General features: G+C 43.9%; 1 protein-coding gene across 1 annotated transcript in view; it reads left to right on the forward strand.

Annotated features, from left to right (window-relative positions):
• The window catches only part of LOC138249562 (putative nuclease HARBI1), a 37,920-nt gene that overhangs the window by 11,119 nt on the left and 7,816 nt on the right, over positions 1-18,985 (forward strand). Inside the window, exon 3 of the mRNA XM_069203508.1 lies at positions 1,700-1,819. Coding sequence (XP_069059609.1) covers positions 1,700-1,819 — 120 coding nt within the window. The remainder of the gene's footprint in view (positions 1-1,699; positions 1,820-18,985) is intronic.

Raw genomic sequence — 18,985 nt, forward strand, 5'->3', positions numbered from 1 at the left:
TCTGCTACAGAATAAAATGCGATTTGTCATCATTTTGTGTAGTTTGGCCATTGTTATGTATTAGGTGTGCAACTCAGGCATATCTAGGGAACTACTGCTACAACCAAAATACTTAGGCACATGTGGAGTTGAAAGCATGTCCTTTTATAAGGCTCTAAATATGTAAGTTTCTTTCCATGTGAATGTAGGAGTAAAAATCTAGTGGACTCTCTGTGCATAATGTGGCATGTTCTATCAATTACATTAATGCTTGAAATGTTCTGAGAGTGCTTGGAGGCTATTGTGTTCCACACTATTCTAGGAACTTGGCTGTGAGTTCTTTCTGGCACCGGACAGTTCACATATTAGAAAGAATCCATTTTAGAAACCAATTTTTGATTTTTTTAAATTCACTTTGTAACCCAGTTTAAAAAATATACTATATGTAGTGAAGATGTTCTTCTATCTCGTCAGTGATATACAAAATATTCAAATGTGCACAGTGTAGTACACTACATACTACCATTGTGTGGGGAGGGGTCTTGACTTATGAGAGGTGAAATCTCGAGTAAGCCATGTTGCCCCTTGTCTCCCTCAGTAATGGTAAGGTAATTCATAAAACAAAAACTGAATAGATGAGAAGGGGTCTGTTGATGATGAATTCCGGGCATTCAGCAGCCCACCCGATCACATTTTGCATAAAACTTTCCTGCCAAAAGACATAGGTATTCCTTACAGGAAAATGGAGGACTCATTTAATAAGGGGAAAAGTGACTACCACATCACACCTTAGAAATGACTGTTTTGCTGAGATTTGTTAGGCAGTCAATTGGAAATCAGTTTTCATATTTGCAAAGCACTATTGCCTAGATTGCAACACCATAATAGATGACAAAGAAGACCAAGCATCGTTGGCTCAAACATGTTTGATTGACTTTTTATATGATGGCTGGCTACTTTTTCTTTAATCTTACGAATTTTGAGTAAATGTTAGGGATGCACTCTTGCTTCTTTTCTTTTTACCCTCTAGATTAATCAACTATGAAGTATTCTTGTGGACTGGGGTCATGATGTGCCCTGTGTCAGAGAGCATTCGATTCCTGCACTGCTGAATGCAGACCATACATTCTTAATAGCCAAAACAGCAATGAGTCTTTGACAGTTATTACATTCATTTGTGGCTTTCATGGATTCTTTGGATTTAAGTATGAATTAAAAAAACACATGTAGTGGTGTTTGGCTCTAGAGGCACAAAATCAGAGCTTTTAGGGTGAATGATAAAGTTATTAGTAAGGTTAGCTTTAATTCATATTTAGGACTGGTGTTTGAGTCTGCAGGTACCTGGTTTTCCCTATTCTTTAGATCAATACATTTTATGAGAGTGATTTTTCGATTTTTGGTTTTGCTGCCTGACTTGGCCATAGACCCTTAGCACCTATTTTAAAGATTTACGAGGAAAAGTGTGTCTCTATTGCTACATATATAAGCAATATCTGGGGGTAGAAACTTATTTCTTCCGACCAGTTCTACCTCTTTCCTAGTTCATGAAGAGTTGGGTGTTGAAAAGGCAGCACTTGCTACAGTAGATTTTGGTTTGGCTAAAGCCAGACGCTGAGTTTAACCACCTGATAATAAGGACCTCCCTGGAATTCCCTGGCTCTCTTTTTTGTCAAGAATTCTTTTACTGAATTAAGGTAACCAAACATTTTTGATAACCCAGATAAGCTTGTGAAGGCGTACACATCCACAGCTGCCATGGATCCACACCTAGATGTCATCCGGCTGCTCCTGCTCGCAGAAAGACAAAGGAATCCACACGACGAGGACAACAACAACGTAAGTAAACACACACTCACCTTTGTCAACTGTGAAATGTTAAAAATTGTAAAGTAACAAACATACGGGGGGTGTGAGGGACTGCACGCACACGTCACAGCACATTGACACACACTCACATACAGCAGCAAAGAAACCAACACATAAACAACATGCTCACGTCAGCCTGCTCACATATGTTACACGTCAATACCACACATATACTCATGGAAGCACAACAAAGGCCCAGGGTCGCACAACCCCACACAACATACTAACTCACAACAACAACACAACTAGTGCGCACATACAAATACAATTCACACACTCATACACAACACTGGCCATGGACTGGACAAACATATACATCGATGTGCCATCATTGACACAAAACACCTCCATCAAACTGAACTGCAATCGACACCCACATCACACACACATTACATAGGATCAACTAGGCCATGCACCATACACACACACACAAACATAACAAACACATAAATCGACACACCACAACAAGACCAGTACAGCAGCAATGACAGCAGCAAGACCACACATGGAAGGAGCCTATACTGGGATACGTCTTTTACAACAAGGCCCAAAAAAAAAATCCACGCAAACTGGACACATTAACAACTTAGAGACAAACATTACTAATAACAAAAGTACTGCACAGGCATACATACGGGTGAAGGAGAAGTATACACAGCATACACTACTCCAGACACCATACAAAATACCAAACAGCACTGAGGGACACACACCTAAACAGCCACATGCACACAAAGGCAAAGAAAAAAGGACAACTCAACACACTAAGGTGGTCATTATGACCCTAATATGGCGGTATCACCACCAACTGTCTGGCGGTGAAGACCGCCACATTATGAGTGTGGCTTGTTGGCCGCTACCAACCCGCCACATCTCCAACCATACCTCCATGGCGCTATGACCCGCTGGGTCAGAGATGTTCATCTCCGATCCGGCGGTCCACAGAGGACTGTAGGCGGTATTATGAGCCAGCCTACCACCATGGTTTCCATGGCGGTAGCACCACCACAAAAACCTTGGCGGTAGGACTACCGGTGACAGGGTTTTCCTTTCCTGTCACCGGTAGATGGCTCACGACTCCCCAGCAAGCACCTGATCCCCGTCAGTCACAGTGCCCCATTTTCACATAACGCCACCCAATCCCTACTCCCATAGCGCCCCCACCACCCTACTCACATAGCACCCCCACCCCACATACGTGCACACAGACACCCATACCCACCACGCATACACCCATTCACCTACACTTCCAGACACCCGTCCACTCACACTCATCCATACACGCATTGACTCACACGCATCCATGCATGCATTCACTCACACATTCATACATGCATTCACTCACACGCATACAACCACGCATCACCACAACACTCACAGTGGCATTCACACACGCACACACACATCCATACACACACACACAACACCCTACACCCTCCCACCCCCTTCCCCTGTCGGATGCCCGACTTACCTTGTCCGACGAGGAGGTCGTCCGGCAGGGAAGGTTTGCTGCCACCGCCGGTAGCACCCCACCAGCAGGATACAGCCAGGCCCTATTAATGGTCTTAATATGGCTGGCAGCGTCCTACTGGTGGGGGAGTGCAGGTGGTAGCAACACCAGAGCGCCACCGCCCGCCAGCATGGCTACTGCCGGATATCCACCCACGGCATGGGGGGAATCCAGCAGTACACATTATATGGCGTGCGGAAGACCACCAGCACTGGTGGTCTTCTGGCACCGTGGCTTTGGCAGACTCGCTCAGAGACCACCAAAGTCATAATGATGACCTAAATGCCTGCACTGATAAAACTCCACAACACATGCCACATGTATACAATAGTCACATCAGGGTACAAGGCATACACCATACATGTCCACATTGCACATAACCACATCAAACAAGTACCACTACAAACACAACAAACTACCATGACAACAACCTTTAAGATACACATACAAACCGAACACATTACACACACCCTTCACTTGGGGGGAACCACAGCACTGCATACAAACCCACATACAGCAAACCACCACACATGGATCTGCAAGCAGCACACACACACACACACACACACACACACACTCACACAAATACTTACACTCAACCAATGTCAGGAACAACATACACCTAAGGAATCAAATGCAGGACAAAGATGTAACCAACAACCCAAGGACTGGTTGGCTTTAATGTCATTGATATGACCAATGTCATAGGCCATTGGCAAGTCCACAATAGTGCCATAAGCACCAAAGGCACAAAAAGGTGCCCCAACTTGACTCCTGACTGCCATGTAACCTTCACAGTTAGGGGCATCAAGGGGGCAGTCAGGCACCTCATGGGACATTGGGGGGTGGGGGCAGGGGGGAGGAGGGTTGGGATTCGGAGGAATAGGTTTAGGCTTGGGTTTGGGGGGAACCTTTGTGTAAGGGGTGGACTTCTTCTTGGCAGAGGGAGCTGCATGGTTGCTGGCAGAGGGTAAGGGGGGGCCTTTGAGGTGGAAGGGATGGCCTTTGGGAGGGTGAGCGATGATTGGGTGTGTCACAGGAGGCAGAGTAAGTAAAAGGTCAAAATTACATAGGAAGACTTTCTTAGACACACAGGGACAGTCATCAGAAGGGGGTTTGAACATGGAGGGTGAAAGTGTGGTTGTATGACATATAGGTGTGGATGTTTTGGGTGCATGTTTGTGGGAGGTGGGCTTGTGTGTGGTGGTTATCTGTTGGGTGGGTGAATGAGGGCGTTTACGTGTCTTAGGCTGAGAGGGGGTGGAGGTGCTGGGAGATGGGGTGGGTGGGTGGCTGTCTTCTGGGTGGTGACTGCAGGTTTGGTGGATGTGCTCCATGTAGGAGTGTCTGTGGTTATGGTGTCTGCGGGTGTGGTGACTGGGGTGGATGTCTGAGGGTCTGCTGGGGTGGTGTCTGCGGGTAGAATGGGTGTGGTGACTGGATCAGTGAATGTTGATGTGGTGTCTTTAGGTGTACCTGGTGTCATGTCTGTGATGCTGGGGTTAGAGGGGGTGTCAAGGCAGGTTATAACTAATCATGTGTCTGCAGGTGGATGTTGTTTGTGTACATGCCTGTAGTGTTTCTTGTGGTGCTTATGTTTGTGTGTGCTTCCCTTGTGTGTTGAGGTGGATGATTTCAAATCTGTCTGTGTGCTTTGGCTGGGTCGGGAAAGGGCGATGTGGACTGGAAAGAGGAAGGTGGAGGGGCAATGGGAGACAAGGGGTGACTGGCTGCCATCAGTGAGGAGGCCAGAGCTTGAAAAGATATCTGTAGGCCAGCCATTGCACTGTGACTTCCCTCCAGGAACGCATTGCTCTATCGGATGTGACTTGCTAGTCCCTAGATGGCATTCATGATGGTGAACTGACCCACACAGATCCACGTCAGGAGGCCAGTAGCCTCCTCACTGAGGGCAGCAGGGCTAACGGGATGGGGCAGAGGTGCCTGGGGCTAAGGAGATGGCCACCCTCTTGGGTGAGCGAGCACAGCCAACTGGGTAGGGAGCTACAGGGAGGGTGGTCATCGAGTGGGGATGGAGGACAGAGATGGTAGTAGGGGTCTCTGTTTGGTCCCCCACCACTACGGTGTGGCCACTGGAGGAGGATTCCAAAGAAGTGAAAGATCCAATCTCCCCCTGTGGCACTCCCATCGCCTTCCGGGCCACTGGGTCTCCTCCTGACTGTGGTGTCTTGCTAGGAGGTCCCGTGGCCAGAAGCTTCCCCACTCGACAGTGTCCCGTCTCTTTTTGCCTGCCGGTGCTGTTGCTGAAAACAGATAATGAAGTAGGGTCAGGACATATGATGGAAGAACAGTTCCATCATAATACAGATGTATAAAACATATCTTAAGAACAACTGACCCCTCCGTAGGAAGTGCCTGAAAAGTGCCAACATCATGTAACAACACAAAACAACGCATGTGTATCACATTCATTAGGCAAACACACAGTAGGAGCTACCTATTTGAAAATCACACTAGCTCAGATTACCTAAAACAACCACACTAACTAAACCATACCTAGGTGATCTATCTGCCAATAATGGGTGTCAGATTGTCGCATAGCTTCTCACTATCCTAATGAGACAACTGCATTTGAACAGCAGAGTCACCTGAGTCGTGGGGTACTGAGTACAATTCCACACCAAGTGACACCTGTCGGCTCAATCCGGGTTTTCTGGCCAACCAGCAGTGCCTTATCTCCACCCAAGAGTGGTGATGATTGTGCGACCGGGCGCATGAGAGGACTCCTCAGGAGAATTGTGATCAATCAGATCTCATCCCTTTCTCTCAGTTACATTCGTCTAACACAGGCAAAGACAAAACAGATGCAGATTATAGTTCAATAAGGTTTATTGCAGTAACTGCATCCTACATAAAATGGCATGTATTGTAATAACTAGGATAACAAAACACGCTAGAAGCAAAATTGTGGCAAGAAGAGTGAAACACAAAAATAGTCACACCATACCGTCACTGGGAATAAATTAAATATATATTTCCTACCTAAGCTATGTTAGAGCAGAGCGTGATAAGCACTAATCAGCCCTTCAGGTTTCCCCACTGGGAAGACATCATTCCCCCATACCTGAGCAAGGAAGTCTGTTGTCTAAAAATACACCGTACCCATAGAGGCCAGGGATTTGGCAGTCTAAGCAATCAGCTGTAGCGAAGACATTCATCGGTCAGCATGCAGTCGTGGTCGCCTGGCTGGAATCTTCCTGTAACGTGTATGGGACAGCGAAATGTTTTTATAATAAAACAGTTAGGGGCATATTTACACTTGTTTTGCACCAAATTTGCATCATTTTTTGACACAAATTCGGTGCAAAAATAACTCCATATTTATACTTTTGCGCTAGACATGTCTAGCGCCAAATGTACGGAGTTAAAGTCATTTTTTAGACGTGGGAACCTACTTTGCGCCAATGAGATGCAAGTAGGTGTTCCCATGTACAAAATGACTCTAAGACCCTAGCGCCTTATTTTTCCTCCCGTGGAAAAATCACGCACGGTTGAAGGAGGGGTAAAAAATGGTGCAAACCTTGCTTTGCACCATTTGTTAATGCCTGGGTCAGGACAGGAGTTAGGGGACCTGTGGACCTGTTTCCATGGTGGAACAACATGGAATAAGCCCATAGGTGCCCTCCCCAGGCCCCAGGGACACCCCCACCCACACCAAAGGGACAGCGGAGGATGGGGGACCCCATTCCAGGTAAGTTTAGGTAAGTATTCATTTTTTTAAAGTGCCACTGGGGGCCCTGAAATGGGTCCCCCTACATGGCACTGGGTGCAATGACCATGCCCATGAGACCCTTGTCCCCTGTGCTTGCCATTGGGGTGGTGGGCATGACTCCTGTCTTTTCTAAGACAGGAGTCAAGTGGTATGGATGGTTTTGCATCAGAAAATGACTCTAGGCAGGTTAGAGTCTTTTTTTTTTTACTCTAACCTGCTGAATGTCATTTTTTGGTGCAAAACCCCCTTCTTCCATACCACCAGCCCCACCCGACTAACGTCATTTTTTTTACGCTAGCCTACCCTTTGCACCGGCTTGCACCATTCCGTAAATATGGTGCCCGGCTGGTTCACAGAAATGGTACAAGCCGGTGCTAAACTTTTTGGTGCAAAACTGCGTTAGTGCAGTTTTGCACCAAAAAGTATAAATCAGGGCCTTAACGTTCTAAGAATAGGTCCCCACATAAGGATATGTATGTTTCTGTGAATGTCGGAGACCCAGTATACCACTTTTGCCGGCAACCCTATCTGACTTCAGCCTTGAGGAAAGCACGTGAAATGAATGCTGTGCTATGAAAGTAATGCTTTCCTAAGTGAAAGAACAATCAGATAGCCAAATAGAGAAAATAAAACAACACCTCAAATGTGGCTAATGCTCGAAAAACAAAGCGATGCTCAATAAAATGTAACTGGGCTAAAGTGCACAACGGCAGGCCTAGTTTGCTAAAATAAAGTGTCTAAAACATGGTTAAAATAGCTACAGAGCACCCTTTCATTGCCAGTTCAGAGGCGGTTAAAACCCTAAAATAAAATATGAAAGCTACTAAAACCTTTTCATAAAAGAATATAAACATGAATGTCAATAATGATAAGTTAGAATACAGTTGAGCATGGGACAATTTAAAACATCACCAGTGGCGCCAATAAAACCAAATTCAAAAGTCAATGTCATTTTTAAAATCGCCAATTATACCCGGGACAATTGAAGTCAGGAAATGTTGCACTTCGGCACGTGGTAAAATAGCCAGATTATTTCCAAGGAAAACCAAGGAGCACCCAGGCTCCAAAGCCTAAGCTCCAGCTGAGGCTGCAGCATTCTGTGTTGTGTCCAATGTTGAGTTAAGAACTGCATAAGCCACGAAGGGCAACTCATAGACATCGTCCCGTAGCAAACGCACCCTCAACGCGCATGTCTGGCAATGAGCCTTCAGTGAGAATATTAATAGATCAGTGTCCAATGAAACTAAGCGCCGCCTAGAAAGACATACTTTCAGTGCACATTCGAGATGGTACCAAAGGCATCGAAGCACGGGCTGCACACAATCCAAAACAGACAGAGACCAGTCGCACTCCAGTTCTTTCAGGAGTGGTGCTCCGAAATACTGCATCATTCATTAATGATACATTTGCGTTGGTGGAAGCGCTTTAAGTCCTCCTTGTTGTGAAGGGTCAGCCATTGCGCAGAAAAAATAGCGACAGCGGAATCATACTAATTATAGCCAAAGTAATCGGAAATACCCCCAAAACACTCAAAATTATTGAGTGTATGGCTGAAGGTATCAAGCAAAATATAGAGGAAAAGGTGTGAACGAAACCAGAACCAACAGCCTTAAAGAAATGCACGAACTCAGTAGTACTAGACACGTGAAATATTTTTTCCACAATTTCACGAAAGTGTCTCGGAAAGTTTGTACTTAAAAGGGACTGAATCTCTGGAGATGACCTCACAACTTGAAGCGCATAGGTCTCATGCGCAGATGTAAGCGCCACATGTTTCTGAAACAATAAAGCTTGAGTCTGAACAACTTGCCAAAATTCACATATGAAGTAGTCATGTGAGGCCAAATTTTGGCCCCTTCCTTTGTTGTGTAGGGGGGAAAAGGACATTCCCGCAACAGGTGATAATTTGGGAGACCGAAATAACAGAAGCTTTTCTGGCTCGCATTCCACAACAACTCTTACTAGTAAGGAGTACATAGCTTCCATTTGAGAGCACCTGGAGCGCAGGTCTAAACAAGAGGATTAGAACTCCCTGCAGTTAGCAAGCCAAGTTCACTGCCAGGGCATTACATGCCCAGTGCAAAGACAGCTGCTTACAAACAATTGAATGGCTCACAGAAGTCTCGCATTCACTGCCGTTAAGAAAGACCTCTTTCATGCCATTGAAACATTTGTACGAAAAGGGAAGCTCCCACACCTCGTGTATGTAACTATCTTCTAGCCTTTCATATCTGCCTCCTGGAATGTGTCTCAAACAGAATGTGAAATGAAGTGTTGAAATAGGCAGATTAATAACCCTGTGTATTAACCATTCAGCAGATGGTATTTCAGCCACAGTAAAAGGCAACTTTTCTAATTTCTCAGTGTTTAGCATGACATAGGTTGCTTCCTTCTTAGCCATTATTTGTTGTTGCTGCGTTAAATTAAATGTTGAAAATATGTCCCTTGCGCTAACGTGTTGCCAGGGAGCACGACCTGCTTTCAATGTTTGTAGTGTCCAACCTAACGGCATAATGGACCTAAGTTGACTCTGTCCATGGTGTAAAGATGACATGTCACTCTGTATTATGCCTATTGCAGAAAAAACTATTTTGTTTAAAGTGTATATATAACAAGTTGTTAATCCCATTATCTACAATGGCTAATGCTTTCAGTAAATGTTCCTGATCTATTTGCCTTAACCGAGCAGCAGCTTCTTGTTGAGAAAGTTTCCAAATGTCATTATATACTGCATATAAGAAGCGCTTTCTGCGTTGTCTTCTGGGGCATAACAGGATATCCTGCAAATCTGTATTGTTAGACAGGAGACTGAGGTGTTCTTTAACAGCATCAAGTGAGGAACCTTACAATCATTTCTGGCATAATTTCCCTACACTATATGTTGTCACTATACCCAAGTGTTCCGATGACACATCACGAGGGTCTGGTCTATTTGTTCTAGAACCCTCCATGGAGTTTACAAAATGTGTATGGCACCCATTGGTATCTACTGGCCACAATAACCACCCTCAGGACATGCAAGTGATGTGTTAAATGTTTTATTCTTGACCCACTCATCGAGCTGAATCTCAGTTGCATTAATGTACCTTTGTCATTTGCAAAATTCTGCAGGGGCAGGAATACTAGGCGCATTCAAATCCTTAATTTTTGCCAAGGCTAAACAACTTGTCTGTTGTACAGTTTCATTGAAACATATCATTTGAACAGGTATCAGGCATGCTCTAAATAAAGTTTGCTTTCCCCTTATTTGCCATGTTTTAGTTCCCCACACACTTTTTAAGTCTATTGACTTCAACAAATATTCAAAGCCTTCTATAGCTAACCGGGAAATAAAGGAATCAGAATAAATCAACTTTGCATCAGTCAATAAAATGTGTTGACTTTCCATTACTGGCAGTTTAAAATAATACGACTCAGCATTTTTGATACATTGTGCCCACAAAAATATGCAAACTTTTCAGTATACGTTTTCAAACTCCCCACTGGAGGAGTCAGACAGTGTTCCTAATGCATATAATTAAAAATAGACTTTGGGGTACTTGCTCTGTGAATTAAATGATGTTCATAATAATTATAACATATCTCCATAATTTTCTTTGGATTGATAAACATCTTCACTTTCAAATACAGTCAAATACTGCAAATCAGACATCATAGAATCAACTGTTTTCACATCCCAATCATCAGAAACTACTCCGGGTGTTATAACATTGTTCATGAAAGGTTTAAATGCATACAGAATTTGGATGACCTCCATTGGGCCATATGTATCAAATGATACTTTATCCCAAACAATCCCATCTGAAATTGGTATACCGGAAAAGTTCACTAGGGACAAGTCCCTGCGGACTTTGTTAAAGGGAAAATGGGGTTTTATGATCTCATCCACCGGTTCCACCATAGAGCATTCAAGAAGGTCATGACCATGTATTAGTAAAAAGAAAATGGTGACAAACTCAATCCAAAGGAAAAAGACAAGTACAGTTAATAAGAGTCACAGATAGCTCCATGGAAGAATAAAATAGTTAATTTTGAGCCAAATAATCATCTTACGTGCTCTTGACAGTTCTGTTGCAGTAGAGGCAGATGAGTCGATGAAGGTGTCATTGATGTCGGCAAAATATCCAGAAGCATTTCATGCAAAAACTGGAGCAGTGTTTGGAAGAGGACATCTGGAAGAGGCCTCTCGTGGGTTCATAGTAAATTATACCATCTATTTGTGTAGAATTTGAGTACAATCGCTCAACATTGTTAACGTTACTTGTCATAGAAAAAGTTAATGGAAATAATGAAAGATTATTTTCCACCCTCCCCAATCTCGGAGAGGTGTCAGCGTTGCTTCTTAAAACTGCTGTGCAGGATCAGCCACTTGGTGTAGCTTGACATTGTCGATGGAGACAAAGCAATTTAGAACCAGGCAGCGGTGGTAGAATGACAGTTCTGGTACTGTGTATTCCCAGGACTAGTGCACGGTAGGAAGGACCAAACTTCTTTTTCACAGCATTCTTTTAACGCACTAGATCCCCAACTTTTGGAATTCAGCCGGTAGATGTTATTGGTACATCCCTTATTCCTAAGGAGGCAGCACTTGCAGATACGTTGTCGTTACGGAACCGTTGTAAGTCCTGCAAGACAGTGACACGTTCATTTACGTCAAAAGTTGTATCTGCCACCTTTGCGTCAGGACCGTCAAGATCTGGAACATACATTTGTGTTCCGTACAGGCATTTGTACGAGGTCCGAATGCCCCAGGGACCTTCTGGGCAGATTATTAAGTGCTCTCTGGACTCCATGCAGGTGAGTAAGCCAGCTATGACTGCCTAATACTCTGGCTGTTAAGGACTGCTTTCGCTTCATGACCCTACTTCCCTCAGGATGAAATAGAGATGAATAATGCAGTTGAACCCCTAACAAAGCCATTGTGTCCTTAAAGCCCTTGAGGCGAAGGCAGGGCCCTGGTCTGAGTGGAAAGCCGCAACAGCAAATATGCCGATAAAAACTTGCAGATCTTTAATAACTGTTCAAGCGTCAGCCGAACATTGTGGCCAAACCCATAGAAATCTGGAGCATGAGTCAAAAGCGACTAAAATGTATTTGTATGCACTGTCAGGTATCAGGGAACCACAATGGTCCAAGCACACACATTGTAAGGGTTTGTTGTTGTTGAAAAAGTACTTCACTAGTTAATGAAAACCATAAAATGCCTGGAAAAAACAGGCCAAGTTAGCCATACCAGGAGTGATCTTACCCATTCACCCAAAACCCTCATTGGTTAACAATCAAAACGCTCTTACTCAATAAAGTGCAAGTGCAAAAGTGTCAAGTAAACATGAACATACTAAAATATCATAGCACAATCATGTTAAAAATACCTCATGTTAAGAACACCTAAAACCCAGGAACAATTCTTAGGCTGAGATCCTTCTGTCCATTGTAACATTACATATCACATTTGGTCTTTGCAAGCCGGGCTGTTATACTCACAGTACCAAAGTGCAATACCTCATATTAAGAACACCTAAAACCCGGGAACAATTCTCAGGCTAAGATCCTACTGTCCATTGTAACATTATATATCACATTTGGTCTTTGCAAGCAAGGCTGTTATACTCACAATACCAAAGTGAAATACACAAATAGCAGAGGTACCCAACATTAAAACAGTAATTCATCATAATAAAAGAACACAATCATAATAAAAGCCCTGGTGCCCCAACACAGTGTTAATAAAAATACGGACTGGCCCTCTCTTAGATGCTTCAGCGTGTCTGTAGGGCAGGGAGCAGTTGTTTAGCGGGTTGTTTCTCTGCTTTGCCTAAATTTGACATGGAGTGGCAGCCTCTGCTCCTTCGTTAGAGGGAACAAGGAGAGGCGACAAGGGAGGCAAAGATTCTCAAGAATTGAACTAACCTGATGTTTATCATACTTGGGTCTAATGCTGACATGACCGCTGGCCTACAGGATCGAACTCCTAGGGCAATAAATTCCCTTCGTAGTAGTTCCCTTCTCTAGCTTTGGAGAACGGGACATATACAGACCACATGGATTAATGTCTCCCTAGTCTGGTGGCATAACCTACAATCTTGGAATTGTATCCCAGCCTCTTTTTTCCATTTAGGTAAGAAATCAAGGGTTCGAAAAACTCCTAATCTATTCTGTAAAAGGCTCTGTTTAAATTTCAGGGGTAAAGGAGCAGACAGAATGTGTGATTCCATACCTAGTTTTTATGAGTTTAAAACCAACCATCCATGTGACCTTCTAGATAGCTCTTCCATATCTTCTAGCCATCTTAAGATTTTAGCTGATTTATTTACTGCTTTGGACGGCAATGATTTACTCCATTGATCACCCAGCTCCAACTGTGCTATGCTTTTTTCCAAATGCATCTTGAAGTTACTATTACCCCTTTCAAAATTAATTTCCTGACAGACTAAGTTAGCTAGCGTTCCCTTAGTAGCATGACATAATTTATAGCAAGCCTTAATAAAAGCAGCTGACCTATCCAGGGAAAATTCCAATCAAATTTGAGCCTGGGAGGCCAATCTGGGTAGCCGAAAGACTTGTTTATATAATGTAATTAATAGCCTATCTTACAGGGCTACTTCCTCTCCCTTTATTAGTTCTGTACCACAGGAGCTCGTAGGTAGTAATTTGGCTCTCATAACCATGGCCATCAGCTTAAGAGGAAGCCCAAGGATTGATTTTGCTAGATACCCAAAAGCACGATTTAGGGCTTGGGCCTTCTCCCTAATTACTTCTCTGTGGCCTGCAAATGTACCTTTTGAGTTGATCCTGACCCCCAGATATGTATATGCTGCCACTTCCTCTATATGACACCCATTAAAATACCAATTACGAGATAGAGAGGGTTTACGGTTAAGGGAGATTATTTTCGTTTTACCTTGGTTTATTTCCAGATCATTAGCCTGCACATATCCTTCTAAACCGACCAGAAGTTTCTGTAAACTTACTTTAGAGTTGATAAACAGCACCAGGTCATCTGCATCTGCATAAAGTAGGTTAGATATTTGGCAGCCACCAAATATGCTATATATAGATTAAAAAGGAGTGGAGCTAAAACACAACCCTGCTTCAATCCAGATGTGGTCTCAATAGACCTACATAGGTGGGAACCATCCCCAAGTTTGATTTTTAGCCAGGTATTTGAGTAGAGCATAATAATGGCATTCAATAAATTTGGTGGGACCCCCCATTTCTGTAATTTTGCCCACAGTTTGTTTCGAGGAGCACAATCAAATGTGGCTTTAAAATCCACAAAGCACATATTAAGAGGCGTCCCTTTAGCCTTTGCTGTATTAATTATTAAACTAAGAGCTATAAGGTTGGTTAGGGCACCCTGCTTCTTAGAAAAGCCTGTTTGGTTAACGAGGAGCATACCACTGTCTGAGGCCCACCGTTGTAAGTGCTGCAGAACACCTGTGGAAAAGTATTTGAGGTCCACATCCAGTAGGGGAATTAGGCAATAGTTGGATGGTTGGGACGCATTCCCTCCCTTATAAACAGGATGGATTATCGAGCTCCCCAGCTGCCCGGGATTATACCTGTTGCCAAAATGTAATTAAACATAACAGTAAAAAAAACACCCATCTTGCTGTCAACTGTTCAAACAGGGCCTGGGGTATACCGTTGGGACCAGGTGCACAGTCTCTACATGATTCTTCTATTATTTTAGTTAGTTCAAGTGGGGTAAACATGATGGAGTCCTGGGCCTCAGACCCAGCCGGAGTCCCTCTCCCATTGAGCTGGGCCAGCATATGCTGAGGATGATTCCTTCCAGTGGGATTTCAAGTATCCCACCCACAACTCCTCATTAATATTTGCTTTGTTGGCTGCCCTGGGGCCTTTTTCAATACTTTTAACAAATCTCCAGAAACGTCTAGACTTTACCGATGCCGATGCATGATGTAGTTTTGCCCATAGCATTTCTTGTTTTGATTTTTTAAAAAGCCAAATGTCCTGTTTTAGGAGCTTCCTTTCCTTCGTAGAGATTTTAGGATTTAGTCATCTTCCAGATGTTTTCGCAGTTGCCTCAAAAGTCTATTCACCACCGATTTCCTCAACTGTACTGCACGAGGCATATGTATGTTGTTATTATGTCCCAGGGATGCACCCCTAGACCTACCCTTCACCAAAGACTGATTGACAAGATTTTTTGAGAATGATTCCCATATGGCAACTACATTCCGCGGTTTGTTAGCCTTGTTTTACAAGGGTCACGACTGCTTCCTCCGCTTGTGTTTTAACCGAACGGGAACTCCATTTTAGTCTCTTTAAATTTTCAGAACGGAGCTCACCCTTAAGGAGATTTGATTCTTCCTGGATATGTACTTTGCTCTGAACTGTAATTATTTGCGGATTATGGTCGCTGCCTGGATGATCTTGTATTCTGAAATCACTCACAAAATGAAATGGAGAAGCGCTTACCAGGCTATAGTCCAGGTGTGAAACCACCTTTTCCGAGGTTCTTGTCCAAGTGTGCGTAGTGTCCGACGGCAACTGCCCATTCAGCACAAAGAGACCTGCTAACTCACAGCTCTTAATTAACTTTTCACTGATTTTATCTTTCTTCCTCTGAGGAGGCAGGGATTGAGTAGGCAGTGGGACTGCTATTTGCACATGATCCTCACTTGGTGAATGAAATAGATTAAGATTAAAATCACCTGAGACAAGTCAGTGGGCATAGTGATGTGAAGCAGATGATCTAAAAGTTTGTTGGCTTCCATCATTTTCTTTTTAGAATTAACATAAACATGCATCAAAATCAAAGGATCACGTGTGTTTTTTGCCCAGTCATCCAAGCAAACCAGTAGGAATGGCTGATCTCCTTTTTGCGGATCCTGCATCTTGGCCTTAAGTCTAGTGCTGATGTAGCTTGCTAAACCTCCTTTAGCCCTTCCAAAAGTGTTGAGTTTTACTGCTAGCTTGCTAAATTCCTCATACCCGATTAAGGGAAAACTCATTAGAGCCCATGTTTCCTGCAGCATTATAATATCAAAAGAACCCAGAAATTGAATAACCTCTGAGCCTTGCACCTTGTACTCGAGGCTCCCTATATTCCAAGAGCAAATACTCAATGACCCTTGCAGATGAGGCGGTCGTTGGGCTATCATTCAGCTTTTTGGAGATGACCTGGAAACTAACGCCGTCGGAAGCCAAGACCATTTGTGCTGGGGCTGGCCTTTTGTCAATGATTGTCTGGGTATGATCCTTCTTTGGGTCTCTTCTTCCTGTGTCTCTATTTTCAGATCTAATTGAACTGCCATGCCTTCTCCAGTTACTTCTTTAGCAGACTCACCGGTGTTGGACTTCCCAATCGCTCATGGCAAAACTGACCAGGGCGTTACTTCCTTCTTTTTTAAAGGGCAATCCTTCAGTAGCAGATATGGGTATCTTTCCCGTAATTAGGGAACAACCTCAATTCCCCAGTCTTTTAGGGTATTTTTATTTTCCAAAATTGGCAATGGGAGGTCTGGTGATGCAAATACTACTACTGTAGGGTCCGATTGTTGGCAACCCTGGGCTTGTATACATTTTATAGCAGCAATTTCATCTGGAGACACCAGATCCAGCCCCGGAAGAGCATTTATTAATTTGAGGACAGTCGATCAGTTTAGCATATTTTGGGGGCCCCTAGACTTATATTCCGGGATCAATAACAACTGGAGACAGTGGGTCAATGTGGACTGGGTTGTATTATTTATGAGGCTTAATTGCTCTATATGGGTTCTTGATCAATCTGACCTAGATGCCATCTCTATTTGCCTGCCTAGGAGGCGCTGAGGTGGCTTGGTGTGGCGTGGTTTAGCTGAGCTTCGGGTAGGACTGCAGGCTAAGGTGAGAGGGATTCACCAGGCCCCAGCAAGCCTCACCCAGACCTGGCTGGGCCGCTTCCGCGAGGGAGTCAGAACACACACTCTGCTGTGGGCACCTAAGCCCACCGCTCCCGCAAGCCCACAAACTCGCAGACCCTTACCTCAAGCTTGTGCCCTCCTTGTGTCTTCCTTTTGTCCTTGAGTTGTTGTATCCTAGTGGTCTCCTTGTGCCACCTTATGCCTTCTTGTGTGCAGTTGGTGTCCGTGGCGTCTCCAGCTTACAACAGCTGCATGCAGGAAGGGAAACAAGCAAGACGGATGGCAGCTCAGGCAGTTTCCCCCTGCCCACCACAACTGCAGCCTGCTTCCGTGGGTCCTGCGGCTCTGCAACTGCTCACAAATGGCATCCTTATCGTCCGGGGGGGGGCGGGGAATCACGTAACAGTTTGTTAGAAATTAGGAGGGTGTCTACTGTGGGCATTTGATAGTGAACCACTTTGTTTACTGACAGATGTCACAACAAAGGACATACTGCTTGGTCTGTTTATATAGACCTGGCCACCATTAACATGCATGTAACAATGATATTCTAGCTGCCACACTAGCATGGGCAGAAACAACTCCCTCATACGCTGCTTTGATCAATTCTGGTCTTTGATCTTTGTTGGGAATCACACGATTACCCACCCTGGTATTACCACTAGGGCAGTATTGAGGCATGATATGCGTTAGGAATATTTGGCAGGATATGCTTTTGGCATGGGCGTGCTGTCAGCCTAAGCTTTCACAGCAGCTAGTGTTTCATCATCCAATTTCATTCTAGAATTAGTTACTGCAGCAACAGAAGCCATAGCTACTGCTCCTTTGGCTGCTTCATCAGCCAAGGTGTTGCCAGCAACATGTATTCCAACACGCTGGTGTCCTAGTGTGTGTACAACATGGACATTAGGTAGCGTTTCTTTCATATCCACTACTTTCCCCCTCAGAGGTCTGTGTTTAATGGTGTTACCTCTTGAATCTCTGAACCCATTCTGGCGCCAGTAATGCAGATATTCATTGAAGGACTTGGCACAATAGCATGAATCATAGAAAGTCAACGTTCAGCTGCTATGGATCCATATGTTCCAGTGCCATAACCAGAGCTTTAAGCTCTGTCAATTGTGCAGTACAGTCCCCTAAGGTCTGCGTATAAGTATGCTGTGGATGGAATTTGCCATCCTTCATGTAGCAACTCACGACCGCACAAGGAGCAGAGTATTGATGTTTTGTGCTGATAGCTGGTTGGGCGTAGCTCCCAAAATCATTTGATAATGTTCAATAGGCAATGTATTTGCTGGAACTGGGTATTTAAGTTCCTATTGCAAAATTTCTTGAGTTTGTAATTTTGAGTCAAAAATATAATCAACATCAGTGGCCAACAGAGACGTTGCGCATCAAATCCAACGTGGATGTAGTGCTGTAGTGTTGTGAATGCCAGCTTCAGTAACAGCCTCAAGGGCTGGGATCAGAGATACAACAATGATACGTTTCCCCTGGAGAATTTTCTCAGTAGTAGCAAAGCGTTGTTCTGTTGTAGAGTAAAAATTTGATTTGTATGCAATCTGGACCGTTTCACCCTCAGTGAAAACTACATTGGTGAAACCAATGGCACCAGCAATTACTCTGTTGACCAAATGATTTTTGTTGTCCCTTGTATGTAAGTGTTTAGCTGCAAGCATGTTGTAGTGCTCTGACTTAAAATGCATGTGTGTGTCGACTGTTCAGTATTTACTGGAAAAGTCAGGATGTATCAAGTCATATAAAGGTTTAATGCGGTGTGCATAATCTGGAATGTATGTTCTGTCAAAATTTTAAAAGCCCAACAAAGACTGGAGTTTTTGCTGATGTTTGGAGGTTGTAGTTGTGTGCATTTTTCTAAAAATTGGGGTGCTAGGCTCTTGCCTTCATCTGATAATTCGTATCCCAAAAACAGGACACTAAGGAAGGCTATTTTTGTTTTTTAAATTGAATTTATTGCCTTATTTGGCAAATCCCACAACAATGTGGGCTACCCATCTGCATAAG

The sequence above is a fragment of the Pleurodeles waltl genome, chromosome 8 (genome assembly GCF_031143425.1).
Source record: "Pleurodeles waltl isolate 20211129_DDA chromosome 8, aPleWal1.hap1.20221129, whole genome shotgun sequence".
Classification (NCBI taxonomy): Eukaryota; Metazoa; Chordata; class Amphibia; order Caudata; family Salamandridae; genus Pleurodeles; species Pleurodeles waltl.